The sequence below is a fragment of the Lissotriton helveticus genome, chromosome 1_2, assembly GCF_964261635.1.
Source record: "Lissotriton helveticus chromosome 1_2, aLisHel1.1, whole genome shotgun sequence".
NCBI lineage: Eukaryota > Metazoa > Chordata > Amphibia > Caudata > Salamandridae > Lissotriton > Lissotriton helveticus.
The window spans coordinates 192,680,228-192,705,400 of NC_136058.1; the positions used below are offsets into that span (position 1 = coordinate 192,680,228).

At 48.7% G+C, this 25,173-nt stretch overlaps 1 protein-coding gene across 2 annotated transcripts in view; it reads left to right on the plus strand.

Moving 5' to 3' along the window:
- Nucleotides 1-25,173, plus strand: part of FAF1 (Fas associated factor 1) — a 1,925,838-nt gene that overhangs the window by 640,841 nt on the left and 1,259,824 nt on the right. For both annotated transcript variants that reach the window (XM_078671305.1, XM_078671297.1), the window contains exon 7: nucleotides 9,192-9,297. In XM_078671305.1, the coding sequence (XP_078527431.1) occupies nucleotides 9,192-9,297 (106 nt within the window). The remainder of the gene's footprint in view (nucleotides 1-9,191; nucleotides 9,298-25,173) is intronic.

Consider the following 25,173-nt stretch of genomic DNA (forward strand, 5'->3'; position numbering starts at 1 on the left):
TCTCTTCTCCGACTCTGGTCTGTACCACTCTACTAAATAGCGGAGTTGGGAGGCATGGAAGTACTGCAGCAGGTTGGGGACACCTAGGCCTCCTTCGTCCACACTTTTGTACGCCAGTTGTTTATGGATACGTGCGCGTTTCCCCTCCCAGATGAAATGATGAAGAGTGGCCTGTAGGTCTTTCAGGGTGCCCGCTGGGGGCCTGACTGGGATGGTCTGGAAGAGATAGAGGATCCTAGGCAGGATCAACATTTTCACTGCTGCCACCCTTCCCAGTAAAGAAAGCGGCTGTTTGGACCAGTGCGCCAGATCCGTCCGGATCTGTGTGGTGAGGGTATTGTAATTGGTTGATACCGTCGATTCTGTTGATGAGGTAATGGTAATCCCCAAGTTCGGGACCTGGGCGGCCAGCTAAAGACCGCTCCCTCGTCCAATGGCAGAGTCGTGTGTCTGTGCATTTTTGCCCAGTGGTAGTATCAGAGATTTACCTATGTTAATTCGGAAGCCCGAGACGGAGCAGAATGAGTCAAGTTCCTCCATAAAGGCGGGTATAGAGCTATCTGGGTGGTCAAGGGCGACTATCACGTCATCTGCGTATAAACTAATCGTATGGGGTTCGTGCCCGAAGGTGATACCCTTAATTCTGGGGTTATCCCGGACCTTCTGCGCCAGTGGCTCTATATACATGGCGAATAGAAGGGGGGAAAGGGGACACCCCTGCCTGGTGCCGCGCTGATTTTCAAATGAGTTTGAATGTAAGCTGCCCAGTTGGACCTTAGCCTGAGGGTGATGGTAGTAGCATGCTATCCAAGAGCAGAAGCGGTCACCCAGTCCGAAGCGCCGCAGGACCTGTTGTAAATATGTCCAGTCCACGCGATCGAATGCTTTCTCCGCGTCAATGGCAAGCAACGCGGAGTCTGAGGCTTGAAAATGCGACTTGTCAATTAGATGGAGTACCCTTTTAGTGTTGTCGCTGCACTGTCGATTGGGTACAAAGCCGGATTGGTCTGGTTCCAAAATTCCAGGAAGGCAGGGGCCAAGACGTGCGGCAAGAATGCCAGTAAAAAGCTTTAAGTCCAGATTTAATAATGATATAGGGCGGAAAGCAGAGCAGTGCGTGTTTTTTTTTCCGGGTTTTGGCAATACCACCACCTCGCGGCCAGCATGTCCGAAGGAATAGCGCCTGGGCCCTTGAAAGAATTGAAGAGGAGGGTGAGCACTGGGGCTATCTGCCGGCTAAAGATTTTATAAAATCCCGCCGAGAATCCATCGGGTCCCGGGGATTTGAGCGGGCGTAAGCGGCATATGGCTGCTAGTACTTCATCCTGGCGGATGGGGGCATCCAGAGCATCCGCGTTTGTCTTAGAGACCTCGGTGAGGGCCGTCGTGCTCAAGTAAGCCTCTAGGTCTGCAGGGGACGTCCCTTCCGCCCCATACAGCGAGGCATAGTAAGATCGGAAGGCCTCGGCCACTTGAATGTCATCCGTGAGGACTGCCCCGTTATCGTCTGAGACCAGTAATTTTAGAGCGTTGGGTCTTGGCCTTCAAAGCGCTGGCTAGTAAGCGGCCAGTTCTGTTACCTCCTACATAATAGGTATGCCGAAGACGGAGGGCCGCAAATTCCGCTCTATCGGTGTCCAGGCTAGCTAGCTGGACTAGAGCTGTTTCCAAACGCGCGGAGCGCAGGTGCGGCTGTGGACCCTTTCTAATTCCGCGACGCGCGCTGTGAGGTCATCTCTTTTAGTCTTGCAATCTTTGGCCTCAGCTGCTGCTATGGCAATTAACTCGCCGTGAGGGACCGATTTCAAGGCTCCCCAGAGAGCCTTCATGGAGATTCCCGGCGTGTCGTTAGTGGCCAGGTAGTCAGTAATGCAATCGCTAATCCTTTTAATGACGTCTGGACGTTGCAATAAGGTTTCGCGTAGGCGCCACGAGCCCCGGGGACGGTGGGCTGCGCGAAGTCTGAGTGACAGTTCCACCGCGTCATGGTCGGAAACGGCTGCAGGTGTAATGCTAACATCCTCAAGAGTTTTGAGTAATTCCGAGGAGCCTAGGAAATGACCGATTCTGGCGTATGTGCGGTGCACATGCGAGTAGAAGGGTGTTTGGCCCTCCAGAGGTCTACCAATGCGATGCAGTTGGGTGTTTGGCCCTCCAGAGGTCTACCAATCCCCTATCTTTTAGCCACTCAAGGCCATTTGGCGAGATCGCACCAGTCCCTCCATAGCGGTGCCTGACCTATCGGCATGTGTATCCATAACGATATTGAAATCCCCGCCCAGGAGTAAGGGTGAGTGTGAGGATTGAAGCGCCTCTGATACTGCGCCTTTTAGAAAGGCCTCTTATCCTGCGTTCGGGGCATATAGGGAGCTAATTGTGAGATGTGTATCTCCTAGTTGAAATGTGTGTGCTAACAGGCGACCCTTAATTTCCCCCACTTTGTTTCCCACCCTTCCTCGAAAGTGTTTAGATATTAGGATCGCTACCCCAGCAGTTTTCGTAGGGAGAGAGGAGAAGAGTTGTTGTGGGAAGGCGCGGGAACGCATTCTATGCCAGTCCCTTTGCAAGAGGCGGGTCTCCTGCAACAAAAAGATATCAGCCCCAGAATGCTCTAGGTAGGAGATAATAGCCCTCCTCTTAACAGGATTATTCAACCCCTTCACGTTGAGGGTTAGTATTCTAAGGATAGTGTCAGTCATGGCTCAGTGAACACGTGGCATAGCTCAGAGTTATCATCCCATGTACTGTGGTGCAGCGGCGCAGCAGATCGCAAGCCGTAACCCCCCCCCCCCTCCCCCCCCATGAACACGCAGATCGCCTCCGATCCTCTGGTGACAATTAAGTGTCATGTATCGTAACTGGCGTAGTAATGACGTGTCAATTCTGCAATTAATAGAACCCGTCTGGCACACTGGTTCCCACCCTCGGACCTTCCCACCACCCAAAACCCCCCCCAAACAATCCCAAAATCAAACTGCCTGTGCAACTGAAAAGTAGTCTGTTCGTAGGCTGGAAAACTCCCCCCCCTCCCAACTCCCCCCTCCCATCCCCAACACCATAAAAATGCATAGTCCCAGTCCTGTTAGTCCGCACAGGGCCGTTGTATGTTGTACTGAAAGGGTCATCTCCGACGGCGGCTTCTCCGGCCCCCCCCCACCCTACCCCAACCGCCGCATGGGCAAAGTGTGTGCTATATGTATCTCCCCTGGAAAGGAGTCATTCACTCAGACGTAGAAGTTTCTTTGGCCACCTCCGCCACCGCAGTTTCGCGCTCTCGGGAAATGACAGAGGCGTCCGGTTTAAGGCGGTGCGACGGGGATCGTTTATAACTCACAGTCTGCCAGCCCCCCCTGGACGGTCCTTGCAAGTCTCCTGATATAGGTTCATCATCGTCCTGGTCGAGTCCTAGGAGGGTGCAGGTGTCCCTGAGTGATCGCAGCTGATGTAGACATCCATTCCACTTGAATATTATTCGAAATGGGTGTCCCCATGAATAGGGGATCTCCTTTTGTTGCAGGAAGTCCGTCGCTCGTTTGAATTCTTTTCTCTTTTGTAGAGTGATGGAGGAGAGATCCTGGTATAGAACGATGGGATGACCCTGAAATTGAAGGGGCTGGGTTCGCCGGGCCTCCCGGAAAATCCTCTCCTTCAACGGAAAGTCAGGGAGGAAGGCCAGGATGTGTCCGGTGGCGGGCCCGGGGCTCGACGAGGCATCCCAACCCTGCGAGCCCTGTCGATGCGAATGGCAAAGTCCGCAGGCTCCCCCAGAATGCTCCTGAAGAGGGCTTGTAGGTATCCCGTGGTGTCAGTCCCCTCTTCCTTTTGAGGGACACCCGGTACCCGTATGTTGTTCCGACGGGAACGATTTTCAAGGTCCTCCGCATGGGCCTGGAGGTCAAGCTGCTGGTCAGTGAGGCGCAGGACCTCTTGTTGGAGCTGCTCAATTTCATTGCTTCTGGTTTGGTCTGCCTCTTCAATGGCGACCACACGCTCTCCAAGGCCCTCCACATCCCGCCGGAGCGCCCGGACTTCACCCGCCACCTCTTGCCTTAAGGATTTGAAGTCCTCCCTGAGTGAATTAAATAATGTCTCTAGAAAGGATCTGGTGATGGGTACCTGGTCATCTGCAGGTGCTGGCGGCGATCTCGCGGTCACCGGGGAAGGTGGGTCCTTGCTGGGTTTGGGCTGGGACTTGGCCAGTAGTTCAGGGAGCGTCTGGGGCCCTTTCTTTCCCCTCTGTCCCGCCATGTCATGGGCGGCCCCGGTGGAAAGAAGGCTGTGGATTGCAGGGGTCCGTGGTAGGTGCAGCAGTTCGGCTGCGCAGCCTGTAGGGGCGAATCGTGTAGTCACAGGTCAGTTCACCCCCCCGCACCACCCAGGGTCAAGATGGCATATGCGGCCACTGGCCCTCTAGCCATTCAAAAGTGCAGTGAGGCGGTACCCCTTCAGTTAATCACACACCTCCCAACCGGGTCACTGTTCAGTACTGTGCAATAGGGCGTGTGGACTGCGGCCACTAATGTCTCAATGTCAATGTGCCCAGACTGGCCTCTCAGGCCCGAGGCGCGGCGCCGCCCAGGTCTCTCCAGATAACCCCACGCCGGGAGCTCGACTGTGCCCCCCGAGCCTTCTAAGGTGCCCCCTCAACTCTCCTCACCTTCGTGTGCAAAGGCCTGGGAGCGGTCCTCTGTCGCGATCCTGGGTTCCCGTGCCGCTTTGTGCTCTTTCCGAGTGTGCCCCGGTTCCGTGGGCTATAGGGCCACCTCGGCGCTGTCCCCGCTGGCCATGATGGGGTCTCGGTGATGCATTTGGGCCACTTGCAAAGTATGAATCGCTGTGTGGGGGGGCAGCGTTGCGCAGTTCTCCGTGGGCAGGGTCCGCTCCTTTCCTGCTAAGGCGCCCCGGTCGGCCGCGCCAATGACCGCAAGCGTCTGGGTTGGAGGCCCGAAGCCGGGGCCTCGATTTTCACGACCTCCGGCCGGGTCCCACCTGGTCACCGGCCGGGTCGCGAGGATGGCAAAGAGCTGTGTTGCGGGGGGGCAGCGTTGCGCAGTTCCCCGTGGGCAGGGTCTGCTCCCTTCTTGCTAAGGTGCTCCGGTCGGCCGCGCCAAGGGCCGCAAGTGTCTGGGTTGGAGGCCCGAAGCCGGGGCCTCGATTTTCGCGACCTCCGGCCGGGTCTCACCTGGTCACCGGCCGGGTCGCGAGGATGGCGATGAGCTGTGTTGCGGGTCCGCAACTCCGGGACCCACCAGGTTCCGCAATCAGCACGTCCGACCAGCCAGGCTCGGCTCCAGACACCTCGGGGCAGCGGGCGTCCGGGTCGATCAGAGAGTTACCGCAGCCGTTGTGCGGTAACTCTCCTAGCGCCCCTCCAGTGCTTTAGGGAAGATTTGGGCTATGATTGCGGCGTTTAGGCGGGATCGGGCAGGGAGCCTCGGAGACCTGCGTCCGATCACGCCGCCATCTTGGACACGCCCCCTAGCTGTAGATTTTTAACCCTAGCTCGGGAAACCTAGCAAACCTATACATTTTTGAAAACTAGACACCCAGTGGAATCCAGGATGGGGTGACTTGTCTGGCTCTCACCAGGTTCTATTACCCAGAATCCCTTGCAAACCTAAAAATGTGTTAAAAAACACATTTCCTCACATTTCTGTGGTGGAAAGTTCTGGAATCTGCGTGGATCCACAAAATTCCCACGATACCGCGTTCTTCAAAGTCTTCGGAGAAAAATGGTACCTCACTTGTGTGGGTAGGCCTAGTGCCTGCAACAGCAAACGGCCCAAAACGCATCGTGGACACAACACATTTTCATGGTAAAAACTGACCCTTTTTTTGCAAAGTGCCTAGCTGTAGATTTTGAACCCTAGCTCTGCCGGCACCTAGGGAAACCTAGCAAACCTATACATTTTCGAAAACTAGATGCCTGGGGGATTCCAGGGAGGTATGACTTGCGTGGATCTCCCAACGTTTTCTTACCCAGAATCCTCTGCAAAGTTCAAATTTAGCTGAAATAAATCACTTTTTCCAAACATTTTTGTGTGGGAAAGTTGTGGCATCACCGGGCTGACACAAATTTCATACCACCCAGTGTTCCCCCAGGAGTCTCGATAAAAATGATGCCTCACTCGTGTGGGAGGCCCAAGTACCCGCAACAGGAAAGAGCCCAAAATGTATTGAGGTGACATCAATATTGCCTATCACAAAACGACCTAGTTTTGCAAGGGGGTCACCCGGGTTTGCTAACAGTAACTTAAAATGTTCTGGCTATAAATAATCTAGCTCTTAATTCTTCAAAAACGAAAACAATGTTAATCTTTATTCGACGATCTGTACAATATCATATCATGTTTGAAGGAAATCATCTGGAAAGAGTATCCTATTATAAATACCTGGGTTATTATATTGATGACAAGCTTGCCTTAAAAGAGCAGAAAAACTATTTGACACAAAGAGCAGCTGCTTTACTATTTGCATTCTGTACATTGTCTAAAAAATTGGAAGGTCCATCGTTAAAACCGATCTTAACAGTGATTGCAAGTAAAGCGTTACCCACCATAGCTTATGCAAGTGTTGCAATGCATGGCAAGGACTCCGAATGTTTAAACAACTTAATAACTAAAATTTATAAAAAAGGTCTTCCAATTCCCTAGGTCAGCATCACCAGCGCAAAAGCGGTTAGAATTCGGATTAATGAATGAAATACTGGGAAGACTGTACACATGCATCAAAGTGTGGTATCGAATAAAGGAAAATGCCCGCAATAATAATAATCTTAATAAATTCTTAAGGCAGGAGCTGGAAACACAAAAAAATTCAGAGGCAAATAAATTCCTGTTTAGTGCATTGGAGTTAACACGCACCACCAACTTATGGGATAAAAATTTGCTGTTCACTTCATTTAAACAGGTTATAAATAAAGCTGCCTAATTTCACTCTTTGATCACAGACAAATACATTTTTCCTCATCATTCCCATTCATGGATTGAGATCAATAGCTACAAAACTCTTACCTCGGCGGCTTACTTGGACACAACTTTCTCTATTTTTATCAAAAAAAGATTGATGGCTCTGCTTGGAAGCACGTTGAATCTATTGTTTGTCGTCTATGTGGTCACACAAAGGAAGATTTAATCCACATAATATGCCATTGTAAAAAGCTGAATAAAGAGCGAGTGTTTTTCTTGTGCGAATTCTCTTAACCAGAAAGATATTCTTCATGTAGGACAGCAGTTATCGGAGGTTTGGATTCAACGGCTCCACAAATGAACTGTAAGATGATAAAGGTACTGTTGGCCTTTGAAAACGGTTTGAAAGCAAATACCCTATTGGCTACTTAACATCTTTAAGTTTTATTAGGATAGAGGACTAAATCTGAAGGTAGTCTTTGTTTTAAGGTTTTAGGAAAGATATTATTTGGAAATTATATATATTTTTTTAGTTTTATTGAAATTAATGATTATTTGATTCTTCACTTTAGGTTATTTTATCCTTGTGTGAATATTGTAAAGACAATTTGTTATGGTTTTAACTAACTAAACAATAAAGATCAAACTAAACCTGGGTTTTTGGCCCCGTGCTCGGCGGCCAACTAGGGAAACCTACCAAACCCACACATTTCTGAAAACTAGACACCCGGGAGATTCCAGGCAGTTATGGCTTGTGTGGATCCCCCAACGCTTTCTTACCCAGAATCCCCTGCAAACCTCAAATTTATCAGAAAAAAAATCACTTTTTCCATACATTTTTGTGTTGGAAAGTTTTGGCATCACCGGGTTGACATACATTTCCTACAACCCAGTGTTCCCCCATGTCTCCCAGTAAAAATGGTGCCTCATTTGTGTGGGAGGCCCAAGTACCCGCGACAGGCAAGAGCCCAAAACATTTTGTGATTGGCAATTTTGATGTTGCCTCAATACGTTTTGGCCCTTGTCTGTCGCTGGTGCTTGGGCCTCCCACACGAGTGAGGCACCATTTTTATCTGGAGACCTGAGGGAACGCTGGGTGGTAGTACATTTGTGTCAGTCTGGTGATGCCACAACCTTCCCACACAAAAAACTGGAAAAAGTGATTTTTTCAGCTAAATTTGAGGTTTGCAGGGGATTCTGGGTAAGAAAATGTTGGGGGATCAACGCAAGCCATACCTCCCTGGAATCCCCCGGGTGTCTAGTTTTTAGAAATGTGTGGGTCCCCCAGTATATCTGCACAGGGGGCTCTCCACTGACATCCATCTCGTCCTCATTGGTAGCGGGTCTTACCCTGGGGTCCAAGCTCCTCAAGCGCAGCCCTGAAGCCCTGACATTCTCACAGGATGCAGCTAAAGACCACAGCCGCAGAGAAGCAATAGAGCCTTGGCCCTAGTTTCTGCCAGATGAAGGCAATGGTGAGGACATGCCATCTTGCCACTATGCACTGCACTGCTCTTCGGTATTGTTCTGTAGTAGATCAGTGTGTGGAGGAGGACCACAGAGACCAACTTTGTACTCTATTTCAGCCAGGTGTTCCCGGAGTCACTCCTGGATGAGTGACCTAATATGATTCAGGATCTCCAGTGACACTCTGAAGTCACTGAGTTGAGGGTTCAGGACATAACCCAGGGATAGCTGGGTACCTTCACTTCATGTTGTCCTTCCACAGGCCTAACTTATTTTTCAGAATTAGAACGGTCAGTAACTGTGGGGAGCCATTCAGCCGCCACTCAACAATTCGTATATTACCTTTGGTAGATTGTATTAACAGTTATTTAAACAAACAACAAAAATCTGTTCAGGCCCATCCAAACACTGTCAGAGCAGCATTTATTGTCGTGCATGTATTTCCACCATCATGGTATCTTCTCACCAGGGAATCATCAGAAGGGCTTCCTTCCTGCCACGATGTACTGCCAGCTCGTAGCGGGTTATGATCATGTAAATAGAGTTCAGATTCTACAAGGGTATGTGCTTCCTACCCATTGCTTAATGCAATGTCTGGGTGACAGCTTCACTGTTTTCAAAGTGTCAACCATGTGTGTAAAGCAAGCATTAGCCTCTCGCTCCCTGGCACTCGCAGGCTACAGAGGCTCGCGGTCTGTGCCCGAGCATGTCGGCATGGAGGGCAGGCTTCTCCTGGGCTTTACATCGAGCTGTACAGCGAGTTGGAACATGTCCACCTCTGACTCGCTCCTCTTGTTTTTCTTTCACCCCCTCCAGTGCCCTGCAGGAGTCATTAACTCAGAACTTCATGCTGATCGTCACCCACCGAGAGGTCCAGCGGGAGTACAACCTGAATTTCTCCGGAAGCAGCACCATTCAGGAGGTGAGTGTGGAGGACGGCGCTCATGTGTGCACCGACGAGGCTGGTAAAGGCTCCGTGTTCAGGAACACGGACTCCACAGATTCCTCTTTGTAAATGACATGATGTGGCTAATGCATACGTTGTTCTTTTCGCATCGGATTATTGGAACTGCATCAGAATAGTACCTCGTAAACAACCATCTTTATGTGTATTTATATAGATTGAACATGTTGTGATATGCCCCACCTTGCAAAATCAATGTCACATAATTAAGTGGCAATACCTGACAGAAACTTTCTGAAAGCATTGTTTTATTTGTGGACCCGTCCTTAAGTGCATAACCGTTATTACTGCAGAAACTTGGAAAAACAACAACGTGGTGTACATTGAACATTTAACTACGTATGTATATGGCATTTCTCTAACGCAAACCCATCGAAAAGGCAGCAGAGCGTTGTACATGGTTAAAGGCGGGGATAAAGTCTAGAAGTAAAAGAAGGAAGCTGGGTTGTGGACACTTGATGCATTGCGATGCCCTTAGCGTTCTTCAGAGAGGCGAGTCTTCAACTCTTTCCTAACTCGGAGCAGTATTGAAGCGGTCCTACAACGGGAAGACAGCTGGAAAAAGACATTGCAGCAAAAATGTCTTTTTAAGAGCGTACTTTTAGTGAACACCAGCCACAACTTACACAAGCAGCGTATTTAACAAATGATGTCCATTCTCCCCTTAATGGAAATGCCTTCATTTCTATGAGTGTTAGAAATTATATTTATCATAATTGAGCAACATGATCTGTCAGTCATCTATATAAACTTAATTTACTCAGTCCCTCAACTTCTGATCTATGCCAGCGTTGACCAGTACGTGCCTTTCGTCAGGTAAATCCTTGTGAACCGTACTAAGCAGTCAGGTTTAATAGTAGACAATTCAACCGTTTGATGGAAGATGTTTATTTTTTTGAGCACAAATCCACTGGCCTCAGAATGCTTCTCTATTCAATGTTAAACTCCCCTTGACCCACATAGTACGAAGAATGCATATTTCCACAACTGCATGACCTCATGCTATAAACTGTAAACTATTTTTATAATGATTGCATCCGAACAATTATATTTATTATTCACAGGAAATGTACTTTGACCTTTATATGAATCGACAATGTACTACATGTAGGTTTCAGCCTAGCCTTGCAACATTCAAGGGGAAAAACGTTCATTTTATTAAAAAAAATAATAATAATAATTATATTGACGGTAATTAACATGACCATTCTATTGTTAGGTACTATTTTATTAAATCAGATCCATGGTGCTTCAATAACAAATGTGGCATTTATCTGATACAGTGGTACTTTCACTTTTTACCATGTTAGACAACTCTCTTGAACACACCGTGCATGTAAAATTTCCTAGGTTCCGTAACATAAAGTTTAATTTTTATATAGAACAGGAAGGCGAGGATTATGCATCTCTCCATTTTTTTTAATTGTATTGGATTTTGAAGATTAACCCAACAATAGTTGCAACACATATATATCGTACAACAACACGTATTGGGAGGACATTTGAGATGATTCCATGGTACACCACCCTCCAAGCATTCAGTTAGTATTCTGCATGCTACGTTTGTAAGTATAGTGCTTGTTGGACAGGAGAGGAGGGACTGTCCTTACTGCATAGGTAGGCCCAAAATGGAGCCCAAGCGACTCTAGGGAGGGCTGCAAGATGTAGTCTCAGAGTACTTCATGCCTATCCTGACAATACGCCACATCGCAGAGCCATTGTTTTATCATCAGAACCCATCTCTGCATCCAGAGCAGGGCAGCCTGTCTCCTAGCCAACACGAAGAGGACGGTAGCAAGCTGCCGGCAGGCTGAGGGAATCTCTGAGGTGTCCTCCAGCAGCGTGATCTGGGGCAAAGGATCGATGGTGAATCCAGGATGGCTGCCACACTATGAAATACCTTCTGCCAGCATGTTGCAAGTGCTGGACATGCTTAAGCCATATGCAAGCAGTCAGCTAAGATAGCACCACATTTCACACATTTAATCCTGTCCTCTCCTCCAAATTAAGCTATCTGCTGTGGAGTGTCATTGTACTGATGTAAGTATTTAAAGTGTATTTAAAATATATCAGCTTGTGTTTATAATGGAGTGGCTTGCCCTTCATCTTTGCTCAGCATTATGCCCAAGTTTTAACTGTAAGGTCATACCCCAGGGATTCTTCTCATTTCCAGCTAGCCCCAGAAAGGGTGCTCTTTGTGCCCGTCATGTAAGTCTCATATAGACTGTCCAATATCAGCCTTACCATATAAGTCGTAAGGAGCATCATCTCAGGTGGCTCTGCAGGAAACCCAGATATCCCCTCTCTAGATGCAGATCGTAGGCAGATGTAACAGAAAAGTGCCAATGGTGTTGCTCCGGGTAGGAACAAAGTTCCGGGTCCAGATTAATTCACCATCCCTAAAGAGCTTTCACAAAGTCAACAGCCACATGTGCCCCACTGAGACCTTAACAGACTTCTCTCAGGTGGGGGGGAGCAGTGCGCTATCTGCAGAAGGAAACACCGGTGAGTAAGGCATAACAAGTTTAAACCCTTTAGCCAACTCCCACCATGTACGACCTTGAGTCACAGGAACATACACAATCTATTGAGCTACACATGCGGGAGCACTAAGCCAACGTAGTAGGGATTGCTTTTAGCGAAAGCACGCTCTGCACAGACATGCATTGATACTTCTCGGGTCGCAAACCAATATTTTATTTAATGAGCTTTCGAAACTAAATAATATATATGAAAGTCCACAGCGCCAGCCTCCACAATGCAACGGTCTGGTCAACATGTCCCATCGTATCCTAGGTTGCCCTCCATGCCAAAAGAGCCGCAGAGGGTCTGTAAAAATTTGCTGAAATGGATGTAGTGGCAGTGCCACCGGTAGGTTTGCAAATAGGTATAAAAATCTTGCTAAGATTATCATCTTAATCATCGAGATTCTCACTACCGGAAAGAGTGGAAGAGTGATCTAGCGCTGTATGCTCTGAATTTTTCCTGCGCCTTGCCAAAGTTGCTTCTAATGAGATCATCATAATCACGAGTGAAGCATACACCCAGGTAACGCACACCTTCAGGGCTACACTATAGTGGATGATACACAACCACGGGTGTAGTAAACACAGTTAGTCGAAAAATGTCAGCTTCAACCCAGTTAATCTACAGCCCTGAATGTCCCTCAAACCAGATGACATCTCAGATATTGGAAGACTAGTTGACCTACTGACTCTGGACATGAAGTATCACATCATCCGCATACAGCAGTGTTATCAGTGAACTATTTCTGAGGCACAATTCACGGGTCAAGTCCAATTCCCTCATAGGGCAAACCAAGGGTTCTATGGCATACGCAATAACCAGTGGAAAAAGGGGGCAGCCCTGACCCTTACCAATTTTAAATACCTGGGAATTGCTTCTATTCCCACAGACTCTAGCTGTTGAGTTAGTATATAACAGTTTAAGGACAGGAAGTAGATTCTCAGTCCAATTCTGTGAAGTGCTTACATCATAAACCGCCACACTAGCAAATCAAATGCTTTCTCTGCTTCATGGAGGACCACGACCAGTGGGAGTTAGTGGTCCACTCTATAAAGGACAGCCATTAATGTTCGCAGATTGAATGCAGTAGATCGTTGTGGTATAAAGACAAATTGGTAGATTAAGTAAAGACAAAGCTCTATAGGAGGAGCATTCTGCAGTTACCTTGTACGGTTTCAATAATAACTGCCACTGTGTAAGAACATGGGGGGAGGGGGGTTTGAGGGTAGTCGCTTGTTTCTAATTGCCTTGCTATACATGTCCAAGAGTCACAGAGGATATCTATATATATTTAATAGAATTCATTTGGTAACCCATCTCTCTGCCAAGCCTTGCCATTTGGGAGGCTCATAATAGCTAGTTTAATGTCCTCTAAAGTTATAGTGGAGTTTAGGATCTCATGTGCTTTACCATCCAGCTGAGCCAGTGCCACTTTATCCAAGTATTTCGATAACTCCTAGGACCTTCTATGGACCTTTGATATGTCCTAATAATTATTAAATTCTTCAAGGATGGAGACTGGGTTGATTGTGAAATCCTCCCCTTTACAGTTAAGATTTGTGGCTTGACTGAACAAGCTTTGACTTCTAGCATTCCAGGCAAGGGTTTGCCACACCTGTTTCCCTCTCTAAATATTCTCTCTCATACTACTACACCGTCCCTGATACAGGTCCTCTCGCTGTGCCTCTCTATTCCAATGAAGTCTCTTAGATTTGGACTAGCAGAGTCACATTGTTAGTGGCAGCATAGCTAGTTTCTAGTTGCCATAGTTCCCTTTCTAGACAACAAAGACAGAAGCGAATCCCAGAGCTGCATTATTTGGTGAAGCGCTTCTGTGGCCTTCGAGGCCGGTCGGACTGTCTCCGACAATCTATCAAATCGTGTAGGGAACGGAAGATTAAAGTCTCCAGCCCAAAATACTGGCATACTTTATATTTGGCACACATCTGCAGGGTGTCATCAAAAGAGGTTGGGTCAACCACATTTGTCCCATATATGTTAATTAGCAGATTACGCTGTCCCTTTACTATACCCGCCGTAGCCAGCACCCTCCCTTCCACATCCTCCATGTTTTCTATCAAAAAGTTTACAGATTTTCTAATCTGTGTAATTGATTGATTGTGTAACTACTCCCTGAGAGTAGGTGGAGCGGGAGTAAAAGTAACGGTGTGTGCCCTAAGACGATGCAAGTGCAAGGCAACCCATTGGGGAGAAGTGAGTTTCCTGAAGCATAGCTCCATCAATTTTATGGTGGTCGAGCAATGCGAGTTCCTGGAGAGCCTTATGTTGTGACTTAACTGTTGCCATTCCTTTTCCGTTGCTACATCTTCCCTACTGCTCAGCCAGTGTGAGTGCTGGAGTGCTCAGTGATGAGTGGAATACTGAATGCTTGGCGATGTCATAGAATGCATGAGTGCCAGTTGGAGTGTGCCGGCTGAGCAGCAGGGAGGCTACTCCTGGTGGGGCAATTCGCTATCTACAGGCTATCTGTTATTATCTACCTACTCACCTGCAACTAACCTTGTAACTAAGCTTAAGTAAAGCATTTACAGAATATACACCTCGGCTAATGAACTTTCTCATTACAACACCTTACATGAATTATTCTGTCCTCGAACATTCTAGGATATGAAGGTAACCAAAATAAGATGTCAGGGCTCCCCTGGATTTATGGAGTGCCAACAGGAATCATGAGTTGTGACTTGTGAGTGGTAAACTGCATCTAGTCTAATCATGATCCTTATAACAACTAAGACTATTGTAACAAACAACATTAGTATAACAACATTACCCCTCTCCCCTCCGCCAACCCCAATTGTCAGCGAACACACCGCATATCCCAGACTGTTACTCTTAAGCCGGGCTCGTACAACCCACAAACAGAAAAAATGCAAATCACGCATGGAGGGAAGGGAACATGGTGCACAGCAGAGCCTCTTACCTCTGGCATCTCAAAGATACATACAAAATATAATACTCTCCTACCATATGCCTGCACGATAGGCATGAGGGACCTGAGCCCACCTCCTGTGCAGTAAGCACAGCCTATTGAAGTCTGTGCCAGGAATCTTGTCAGGAGTCTGAGTCTACAGGTGAGGTATAGTTGAGCTATTGCCCATCACAGGGGGCCATCAGTGAAGGACTACTTCACCTCTTTAAAGGAACGCCGGGTTTCGTACACCGCAGGGCTGAAGTCTGGGTAGATGGAGATTTGGGATCCTTCAAATTGCAAGTCAGGGTTTTCTCTAATCAGTCTTAGCATAAGCAGCTGGCAATGATTGGTCGAGGGTATTGACCCAGTTTAGGTGCTAGCATGTGGTGTGCCCTCTTGACAAATACAGAGGAGAGGTTGCTGTGCCCAAAGAGGATATTATTACCTGTGATCGTCTCAGGCACCCTTGTATTCGAATATTATTCCAGGGGGATCTACCTTCATGGTCCTCCTTTTTTGACTTTGACTGCTCTCAGCTCGTGCATAACAGCAGCTAAATCACTGCTAACCAAATTATTTGTCTCTTCATCTGAGATGTGAGTCTAAGTGTTCTGCAGTCAGATCTCTGGCTGATCAATGCTCTCCTGGTACTTGTCTAGTCTAATGGTTAGTTCGTCCATTTTGTCATCAATAGTCCGAAGACTTTCCCGAACCTCCTTAAACATGGTTGCTACTATAGCTTCCAAGATATCAGGTGGGGCCACCACTTGCTCATCACTTGATGCCATAGAGTGCCTTTTTATCGAAGTTTAGTCTGGCTATGGTCAGTCTTGCCTGTTGTGGGGGGGAAGTATTATATCTAGCTTTGTAGAGGTTCAAATGGGAAATTGATGGGTCTCGCACAGCTAATAAGGGGTAATGGCAGTAGAGGGGACGCTATGCGTTTCCGCGAGTCTCACCTAGGCAGCTGTAGATTTCTAGAAAAAATGATAAATCTATGTGTCATATGCCTACTTTCCTAAAACAGGCTAGCAAAAATCGGCTAGTCTGTTTATGATCAAGGCTTTAATGAGCCCTTCTCCGTGCCGCTCCGACGGAGCGGCACGGAGACTTTTTTTTTTTTAAACTTTATTTGTCGTTTTCAGAAGCATCGCACATATACCATCATCAATAGAAAAAACACACACCATCGTACAGTTCGGCACATCAAGTATGACAGCCCTCAAGCGGTAAAATGTGGAACCAAAGGGGAAGAGGGGTCAGCCACGGCAACGAATCACAGCCATCAAATAGCCCCGGTCTCATCAACATTCCCACCCGACATATACAATTAGTGCCCCATACCAGCGCGTAAGGTGGGACAGCAGCACACGTTAGCCCACTCCTTCAGGGTACAGTTGATTGTCCACTAGCGCCTGACGCTCTGCTGTGAGCTTAGCAATGTAAGTGCGGTATGGTCCCCATATGTCCAAGGGTCTAGATGATGTGGGGATGGTGGAGGAGTATTCGACACAGTTAACATTGCAGGAGGCCAAGCTCTTTAACCAGGACTTCACTGTCAGGCTTCTCCCGGAGCACCAAAGCAAGGCCACCTCTCTTTTAGCCAGCAAGAATCCCAGCGCTGCAAGTTTGCGAACTGTTTGTGGAAAATTCGTCACATATCCCAACAAGGCAATTTCAGGGGTTGGAGCCAGAGGGACCCCTAGTATTTTACCAAATGTGGTGTGAACCCGTAGCCAGTAGTCCCGCAGTCGGGGGCAGGTCCAAGATAAATGTGCAAAATCAGCATTTACAGCCTTACATTTTGGACAATTAGGGGAGCGGGAGGGATCTATCCTATGGGCCAAAGCAGGGGTGTGGTACAAACGCCTCAGGAATTTAAAATGAATGAGTTTGTGCCGGCTGTTTAATGACACTTTTTTGGTTACAGCGCAGCACTGAGCCCATTCCACATCGGAGATCGGCTTCCCCAGATCTCTTTCCCAAGCCAGGCGGACCTTTGCATCCGCTGCATGAGTGGCTGTGATGCTAAGTCTGTAAAGTTGTGTAACCATGTGCGCCCCTGAGGGATGTTGGATGATAGTAGTCAAGGGCTGTGCCTCCTCCGGAGCTAGCGGGAAGGTGGGAAATGTAGCCCGCAACAGGGATCGCAGTCGGGTGAGCGGCACAGAGACTTAATAAGGGAGCGTTTGTACCAGTGGTAATTGGCCGCTTGAAAAACTGCACCTCTGATGCCAAGCTCATGGGGCTCTATCACGCATAACAAATAGCCCAAATGTGGTTATTTTTTCACAGAATGGCTCATTCAAGCCTTGGAACAAACAGACTAGCCGATTTTTGCTAGCCTGTTTTAGGAAAGTAGGCATATGACACATAGATTTATCATTTTTTCTAGAAATCTACAGCTGCCTAGGTGAGACTCGCGGAAACGCATAGCGTCCCCTCTACTGCCTTTACCCGTTATTAGCTGTGCGAGACCCATCAATTTCCCATTTGAACCTCTACAAAGCTTTTTCTAGAGTGTAGTAGGGATCAACATAGGTCCTGATGAGTAAAGCAGTGGGGACTGCTTACGAAACATGTCGACCAAGTAGGGTGTAGTAAATATCCCTACCACAACCCCATTTTAACATTCTCAGCTAGAGAAGTGAATACATTGTTTTTTCTACTAGCCAGGGAATTTTTAAACATCTCAATTTTTTCACATATCTTCACCCCCTACCACTCACTTAGCCTGACTCCATAAACAACAAGTGCTCCCGTGTAGTTCGCAGATAGAAACACGCCCCGCCGGGGAACGGAAAGACCCCCATGATGAAGCATGACACTATGGGATTCATAGTGTGTGAGGGGTATTTTAAAAACACATAGTGCTTCCCCTTGTCATCAACAAGGTTTAGCAACCCCACCATTTTTTCACCATTTATTTATTTAGAAAACCTAAAAAATTGATAGATTCTTATTGCTTATAAATATTTGTACAGGAGGTAGATTCTATCTGAAACAACTCTACTCTCCCCCTCTTGTTTCTTTTGAGATCACACAACAGCTGCAACAGGCCCAGCCTCCTGGGCCCAATACATACTCCTTAGTACTGCAAGTCAGATACTAGAATCTCCTCACAGTCGTCGCAGGGGAAAGGGGACACCGGAGACCACACCAGACTCCCCTCAAGCCAGGGACAACAAGGGGTCCAGGCACGCACAGTCGGCAGGCTGCTCTATAGAGATGCAAGACCATGACAGGACCAAGCCCCACTTGTGCTGTACACGGGCTCAGACGTTTACTGCCGAGCTGTTCCGCCTAGTTAGATATGGGAGCAATGTTTCCACCTGCTTCGGTTCACAGAGCTCAACATGTTATCGCTCTGGTCCTCTCCAACCGCAGTGGCGTGCAGCGCGCTGCATCCCCTCCACGCTTCCCCTCAGTATCCGATCGGTAGGCCGCTATAAGGCCTGGGGTGGGGCAGCTAACGGTCTGTAGAACCAGCCACCACCCGGACACTGCCATACTTCCTCAGCACAGTAGGCAGAAGTTTCAGTCGGCATCTCACTCCTCCCGACCGCACCTGCAAATCGCCACCTAGTGTGCTTAATTTTCAGGTTGCAATTATCGAAGCACTCTCAGATCCACTCTGGCCTACGAACTATAGCGGCCGAGGTCAGATTGAGCGCAGAACGTCACAGGTTCTGCTATTTGTCTCCATGGCCATCTGAGTTCACAGCTCAAGCAGCCATCTTTGTTGCCAGCTCTCTGGTTCCCCATCTCACTTCATTTATTTCATACCCTCAGCACTTCAAAGTTATCCATGAACAATAAAGAACATCTTCTAACTACATTTCCCATAGCCAGAAAGTTTTGTCATCAGCATTAGAAAAATCATCATTCACATAACAGTCCTTAATATCAGCCCCTTTTAGGCACTCTCTTCTTCTTTACTTCATTTGACTGTCTAGCTATTTGAAATCCTTTTATTAGAGCTTCATTCTTTATTTTTTTTTAATAACTCTTTTTTATTAAAACAAAGGACATTACGAAAAGGAAAAATAAAGCTCAGGTATGCACAACATATTCCAACACATGAGGCATTGTGGCAAAATACCAATCAAATATATCAACTGTTACAGGAAATTCGGAGAGTCCCGTACCTCTGGCACGTCGGCGTATGTGGTTCACAAATTTCCCCCCTATGACTATTCCAAGCGCTTCAAATCTTACCCCACTTCTTGGGGCAGCCCCTGGCTACATAAACAGTTCTTTACCTGATCGTGCACCAGTCGAGGTCTTCTGCCCATTTGGTGACTCGGGGTGGTTGGCTGGCTCCCCAGTGTTGAGCTATGTTACGTTTAGCCACCATACATGCCAGGGTGACCCACTGCTTCTGATACACATTCAAATCTGTGGGCTCCCACACATTCAGCAAACATCTCCGGGCCTCCGGCCGCAGCTCCACCCCCAAGGCCACCCCCATCTCATTGTGGACCTCTGTCCAATACAATTGTATGTCGACACAGAGCCAGAGAGTATGCATTAGGGTGCCGACCTCTCCACAGTTCCTCCTACATTCTCTGCTCACTGCTCTTCCCATTCGCACTAGGCGTGGTCCAGTTATATAGGATCTGTGAAGTATTTTCAATTGCACCAATCGAAGCCGCATTTGGATAGCAACCACCTTGGGGGAAGAGACCGCCTCCACCCAATCCTCATCGTCTAACTCTAACCCATCTTCGCTCCATTGCGCTCTGAGCCGCACCAGTGGGTTCTTCATGTTATTGATTAGTTTCCTGTATATCAGGGAGATAGTTTTCTGGGGTAGAAGTCCGTCCAGTACTCGGTCCTCCAGGGGCGATGACTCAGGGAGCACCGCGCCCCTAGGGATATGGGTAGTCAGGGCATGTCTCACTTGTCAGTATCTGTAATATTCATTATCGTGTAAACTGTATTGCCTCTTAAGGTACTCAAAGGTGAGCGCTGCATCTTTACCCCATACATCTTTTATTTGAGCTATCCCGATGAGGTCCCATCTATCGAATCCCTTCGATTTCCATAGACTACCTAGCTTCTCAGAGTTCAGGAGAGGAGTGGCCAATGTCAACCGACACCCCCACCCCAGACCTTTATTAGCTGCGTGCCAGACCTGAATCGCATGTGCAGTAGGGCCAGTCAACGGAAACCTCCCAGGCCTGGAATACAGAGCTCTCTCTAGCACTCCCCCTGGGGCCTGACCCCGGTCCATGGCAAAACCTGGATCTCCTGGAAGACCATAAACTATATGGTTCACTGCAGCCAGCTGTGAGGCCCAATAGTACTTTCGCAGATCTGGAATCCCGATTTCGCCATCATACCACGCGTGAGTCAATTTACCAAATGCTATGCGCGCCCTACTATCCCACAGGAGCTGTCTCTGGAGAGTCTCTACCTCCCGGAAATATGCCGCCGGGACTGGGTCCATCGAATTCTGCAAAGCATACAGAATCCGAGGCAAAGCCATGCTCTTGAAGAGCGTAGCTCTCCCAAGCAAGGAGAGTGGAAGGGCCTTCCAACGCTCCACGTCCGTCTTACACCGATTCAATGGGGAAACTAGGTTATTAGCATATCGCATCTGCGGATTGAGCGAGATGAAGATTCCTAAGTATTTGAACCCGACCGTCTCAACCTGGATAGGGCACGTCTGCGGAATCACCGGGCGGTCGCCCACTAAGACATATACCACCGACTTCACCCAATTTATTGCCAGTCCCGAGTATCTGCCAAAGAGCAAGTGCGTCCAGGAAATTGCTAAAGGAGGCGCCAGGGTTTGTGAGATACAGCAAGACATCATCCGCATGAAGCGAAATCTTGCCCTCCCAGCCAGGAGACCATCGTAGGCCCCGAATCGATATGTCCCATCTAACCCAGGCTGCCAGGGGCTCCATCGCGAGTGCAAAAAGCAAAGGAGACAGCGGGCATCCCTGCCTTGTGCCTCTACCTAACGAGAAGTCGGTGGACTGGCAGTTATTAACCACCACTCTAGCTAGGGGCTTGGCATACAATAAGCAAACCCAATCGATAAATTATTTACCAAAGCCTAGTTTCGCCAACACCGCAAACAAGTATTGCCACTCCACTCTATCGAAGGCCATTGTGGCGTCCAAAGTCACCAACACTGCCGGCTCATGGATCTTCGAGGCTCCCCCAAGGACGCCGTGCAGCCTATGCAGGTTTAACGCGGTGTTGCGACGAGGCATAAAACCGGACTGATCCGGGTGAACAAGGGATGAGATCACCTTACCCAGTCGAATGGATAGGAGTTTCGCTAGGATTTTAGGCTCTGCATTAAGGAGCGATATAGGTCTGTAAGATGAGCACCGTGTTCTGTGCTTACCAGTCTTATGGATGACCACAATATTGGCCACTGGTTGGTCATATGGAAGCTCACCCTTCTCCCTGCTCTCCAAAAACATGGCTCTGATGTGTGGGGCCAATCTACCCGCATTCAGTTTGTATAACTCTATCGGTATCCCGTTTGGGCCTGTCGCTTTGCCGGACTTTAACTGCCTAATCGCCTGTGCTACCTCGTCGTTGGTGAACGCGGAGTCAAGATAGCTCCTATCTTCCTCTGACAAACTCTGCATTACGATATCGCTGATCATCTCGCTGTTGTCGGCCTCAGTAAATACATTGCCAGCCATGTAGATTTCCTTATAGTATTCCGAAAATTCATTCGCTACCGCCTGAGGATCAGTAACACTACTTGACTCCCGCCCTTCCAGTTCAGGTACCAGCCTGGACGCCCTCTCTCCTTGTTCTAGCCAAGCAATTAGCTTACCGGCTTTATCACCGTGCTCATAGATACGACTCTGGACAGCATTGCTCTGGGCCACTGCTCTACCTCTCACGAGATCTTTATACTCTTCCTGTCGGAGTTTTAACAAATGGAGCCACTCCGGGGTGGGCGACACCGCCACCCTCCCTTCCAAAAGTATGACCTCTGCCTCCTTCTTGGCCACTTCTGCCTGACGTTTCTTCTTCTTGCCAGACACTAAGGACAAGACCTCATCACTGTTTTATACGCCTCCCAAAGAGACTGCGCCGAGTCGACCGACCCAACATTTTCACGGAAATTGCGGTCCGACACCTGCAGCACCTCTTTCTTATTGGCAGAATCTTTCAATTGCCAAGCGCTAATGGGAGCAACCCTCCCCACCTCTGGAAGGTCTAAAGCCAGCCGCACCCATAGCGGAGAGTGGTCAGAAATGCCCCTCCCAAGGAACTTCACCTCTTGGAGCATGGTCGTCTGCGCCGCTGGTAACAAGATATAGTCTATCCTAGATAAACTACCATGTGCTGCAGAGACGTGGGTGTAGTGGGTCAATGTTGGGTTGCGTAGTTGCCAACTACCAGTCAGTCCCAGCGTGTCCAGGAACTCTGGAAGCCACCTCTGTGCTGGTCTAAGCACCCGCGGGGGAAAACGATCCAGTTCTCCGTCAATAACCGCATTAAAGTCACCACCTAGGATCATCCCCCCCAGGGGTCACGTGAGAAAAACTGCCGCCAAATCCCGAAAGGTATCAGCTTGGAGGCCAGGTGGTACGTAGATAGATACAAATGTGGACACCCTACCTCATATCAGCCCCTGAAATTCCTGCATATCTGCCCCTTTGATCCACCCAAGTGGCCTGCACCGACAGAGGGAAGGAGTTCTTAACCAATACCCCAACTCCCCGGGAGCCGGTGGTAAACCCCGCGTGCACCACCAATTTGTACCCCCCTCTATGTAGGGCCTTGCTTCTATTACCGACTAAATGCGTCTCTTGCAGCAATACCACATCTGGGGAGCGACGTCTGATAAGCTGACTGACCATCCCTCTCTTGATCTTGTCCCCCAGACCATTCACATTCCAACTCAGGACTCTCATCCCTGGATCCCTACTACTCTGCCCCATTCAACCCATGTGCTGAACGTCTAGCTACAATAATGGCACCTGAGACACAAAGGAAAAATACAAAAAACCCCAACAACAAATAAAAAACAAACCCACAACCACACCACAACAAATACAACACTGCACCCCCCCACCCCCCTACCCCCCTCCCTGCACCCCTGCTCACGACATTTGCCAATCTCCAACTAGCAGTGTGCCTGTCGCCCCATACTCTAACTAATCAACTATCTAAATGTAGATCTGAGGCTCGGTCCTTGGGTGGATCCGTTCCTTCCTTTCAGATAGGTTTCAACAAATCTGGTTACCCCCCCTTTCACTCTTCTAACCGCAGGTTAGGGACTTGGGTACCACAAGGGTCGACCTTGAGTCCCCTCTTATTTAATGTTTATTTAACCCCTTTGATTCTGCTGGCTGAGAACTTGGGTGCGAAGATAATGGCATACGCCGACGACACCCAACTTCTCTTTACCTGGAACAAGGATAATATCTGCACATCAGGAGTCTGTCAATGTCTGTCCTCTGTATTTGCTTGGGTGGCAAGAGCCAGCCTCAAATGCAATGAGGACAAATCGGAAATTTTACTTTGCGGTCAATTCCCAACTGACTTTAGGGATTCCATTTGGCCTAGCGGATTACCTTGCCCCAAGGGAGAAGATGGGATAGCTAAGAATCTAGGAGTCTGGTTTGGTGCCGACTTATATTTCCGTGACCAGATTTCTAGACTGGCTGGGACTTGCTTTGGCTCCCTTACCACCCTCCGAAGATTCTTTCCCCTTCTCCCCCAAGCGGCCAAAGAAACGGTAGCCAGAGCACTCGTGCTCTCCCGCCTGTACTATGCGAATGCCCTTTACATCGGGGCGCCTGACTTTCTGATTAGAAAGTTGCAGGTAGTCCAGAATGCGACGGTGAGGCTCCTTTTTAACATGCCAAGGAGGCTCAGCGTTCGCAAGCAATTGAGGGAGCTCCATTGGCTTCCAGTGGCCCAAAGAGTGCGTTTTAAGGCTTTGGTACTCGTTTACAAAGCCCTGCATGGACCTTGTCCACCCTACCTCGCAAAAAGATTTGCCTTTTACCAGCCAACCCGTCAGCTGCGATCTGCCTCCCGAAGGCAGTTGGTTGTCCCCAGATTTAAGAGAGTTCGCCTGGGGGGGCAATCTCTGACGGTACGGGGAGCTCAAATGTGGAACGCCCTTCCGGATGCTCTAAGAAACTCCCCCAACTTGATCAATTTTAAAAAACTGTTAAAAACCCACCTTTTTTTACATTCTGAATAGCTGTCTCCTCGATCACTCTGACACCGTTTCCTCACCGCGCCAGGACAGTCCCGACTAGCAGAGCGCGTTACAAATCAATATATAACATATAACATATATAACATAGTTGAACACCCCCAGTCCCCACCCCGCCCCAGGATACTAACTCCGGCATTAAGTCTCTGTCTAGAGCGTGCCTGTGCCAATGTCTTGTATTCACCCCCCCCTAAGCAAGCTCCACACCACAGACCGTAGCACTTTTCATCATTCCTGTTCCTGTGGGCCCCTTCCATCCTCGTCGTCACGTCTCTGGGCCTCCTGCCGGGAAGGAAGACCGCCGACCCAGTCCGAGGCGATTTCGGGATTGTCAAAACACCAGACCTTACTCTGAGCCTCAACTTGCAGTTTAGCAGGTAACATCATGGCGTACTTGTATCCTTCATCACGGAGCCGCTTCTTGACTCCAAGGAAGCTTTGCCGCTGCTTCTGAACCTTCTGGGTGAAATCCGGAAAGAAGTTGAGGGTAGAGTTCTCGTACTTCAACTGGCCCCCCGACCGAGAGGCTTGCAGGATGGCGTCTCTGTCCCTGAAGTTGAGGACCCTTGCTATCACTGGCCGAGGAGGGGCTCCCGGACGCGGCCGACCTCCCGGTATTCTGTGCGCTCGTTTTACTGTGAAAAAGTTTCCCAGCCCCTTAGGTTTCAGATGATTGAGTATGATATCCTCCACAAACAGGTCGGGGGCCTGACCCTCAGCCTTCTACGGGACACCAGTAATACGCACGTTGTTCCTCCGGGCCCTCCCTTCGTACTCGTCCAGCTGGCGGCCCACCATTTCACTAGTGGTCCTAAGGTTCCGGACTTCCTGCTGCTACTGCGCCACATCATCCGTCAGGCTCGCCGTCTTGACATCTAACAATTTCACCTTTTCACTCGTTTTAGTGAGGTCGGCCCGAATCAGGTTGACCTCTATGGTCACTGTGTCCAGTTTGTGGTCGAGCGACTCCATCTTCTGTCCGAGGGATGTCTTAACCCCGTCAATGGCGTTCATCACGTCATGCAGTGTGAGTTCAGAAGCTGGATAGGAGGGCTCTGCTCCCCCATCTTGTGTACGTCCAGACCCAGCAGGCGGGCCCCTAGGATGCGTGTAACAATCAAGTTTGTTGGCCTGTACATACCGGGACCTCCTGGTGGACTTG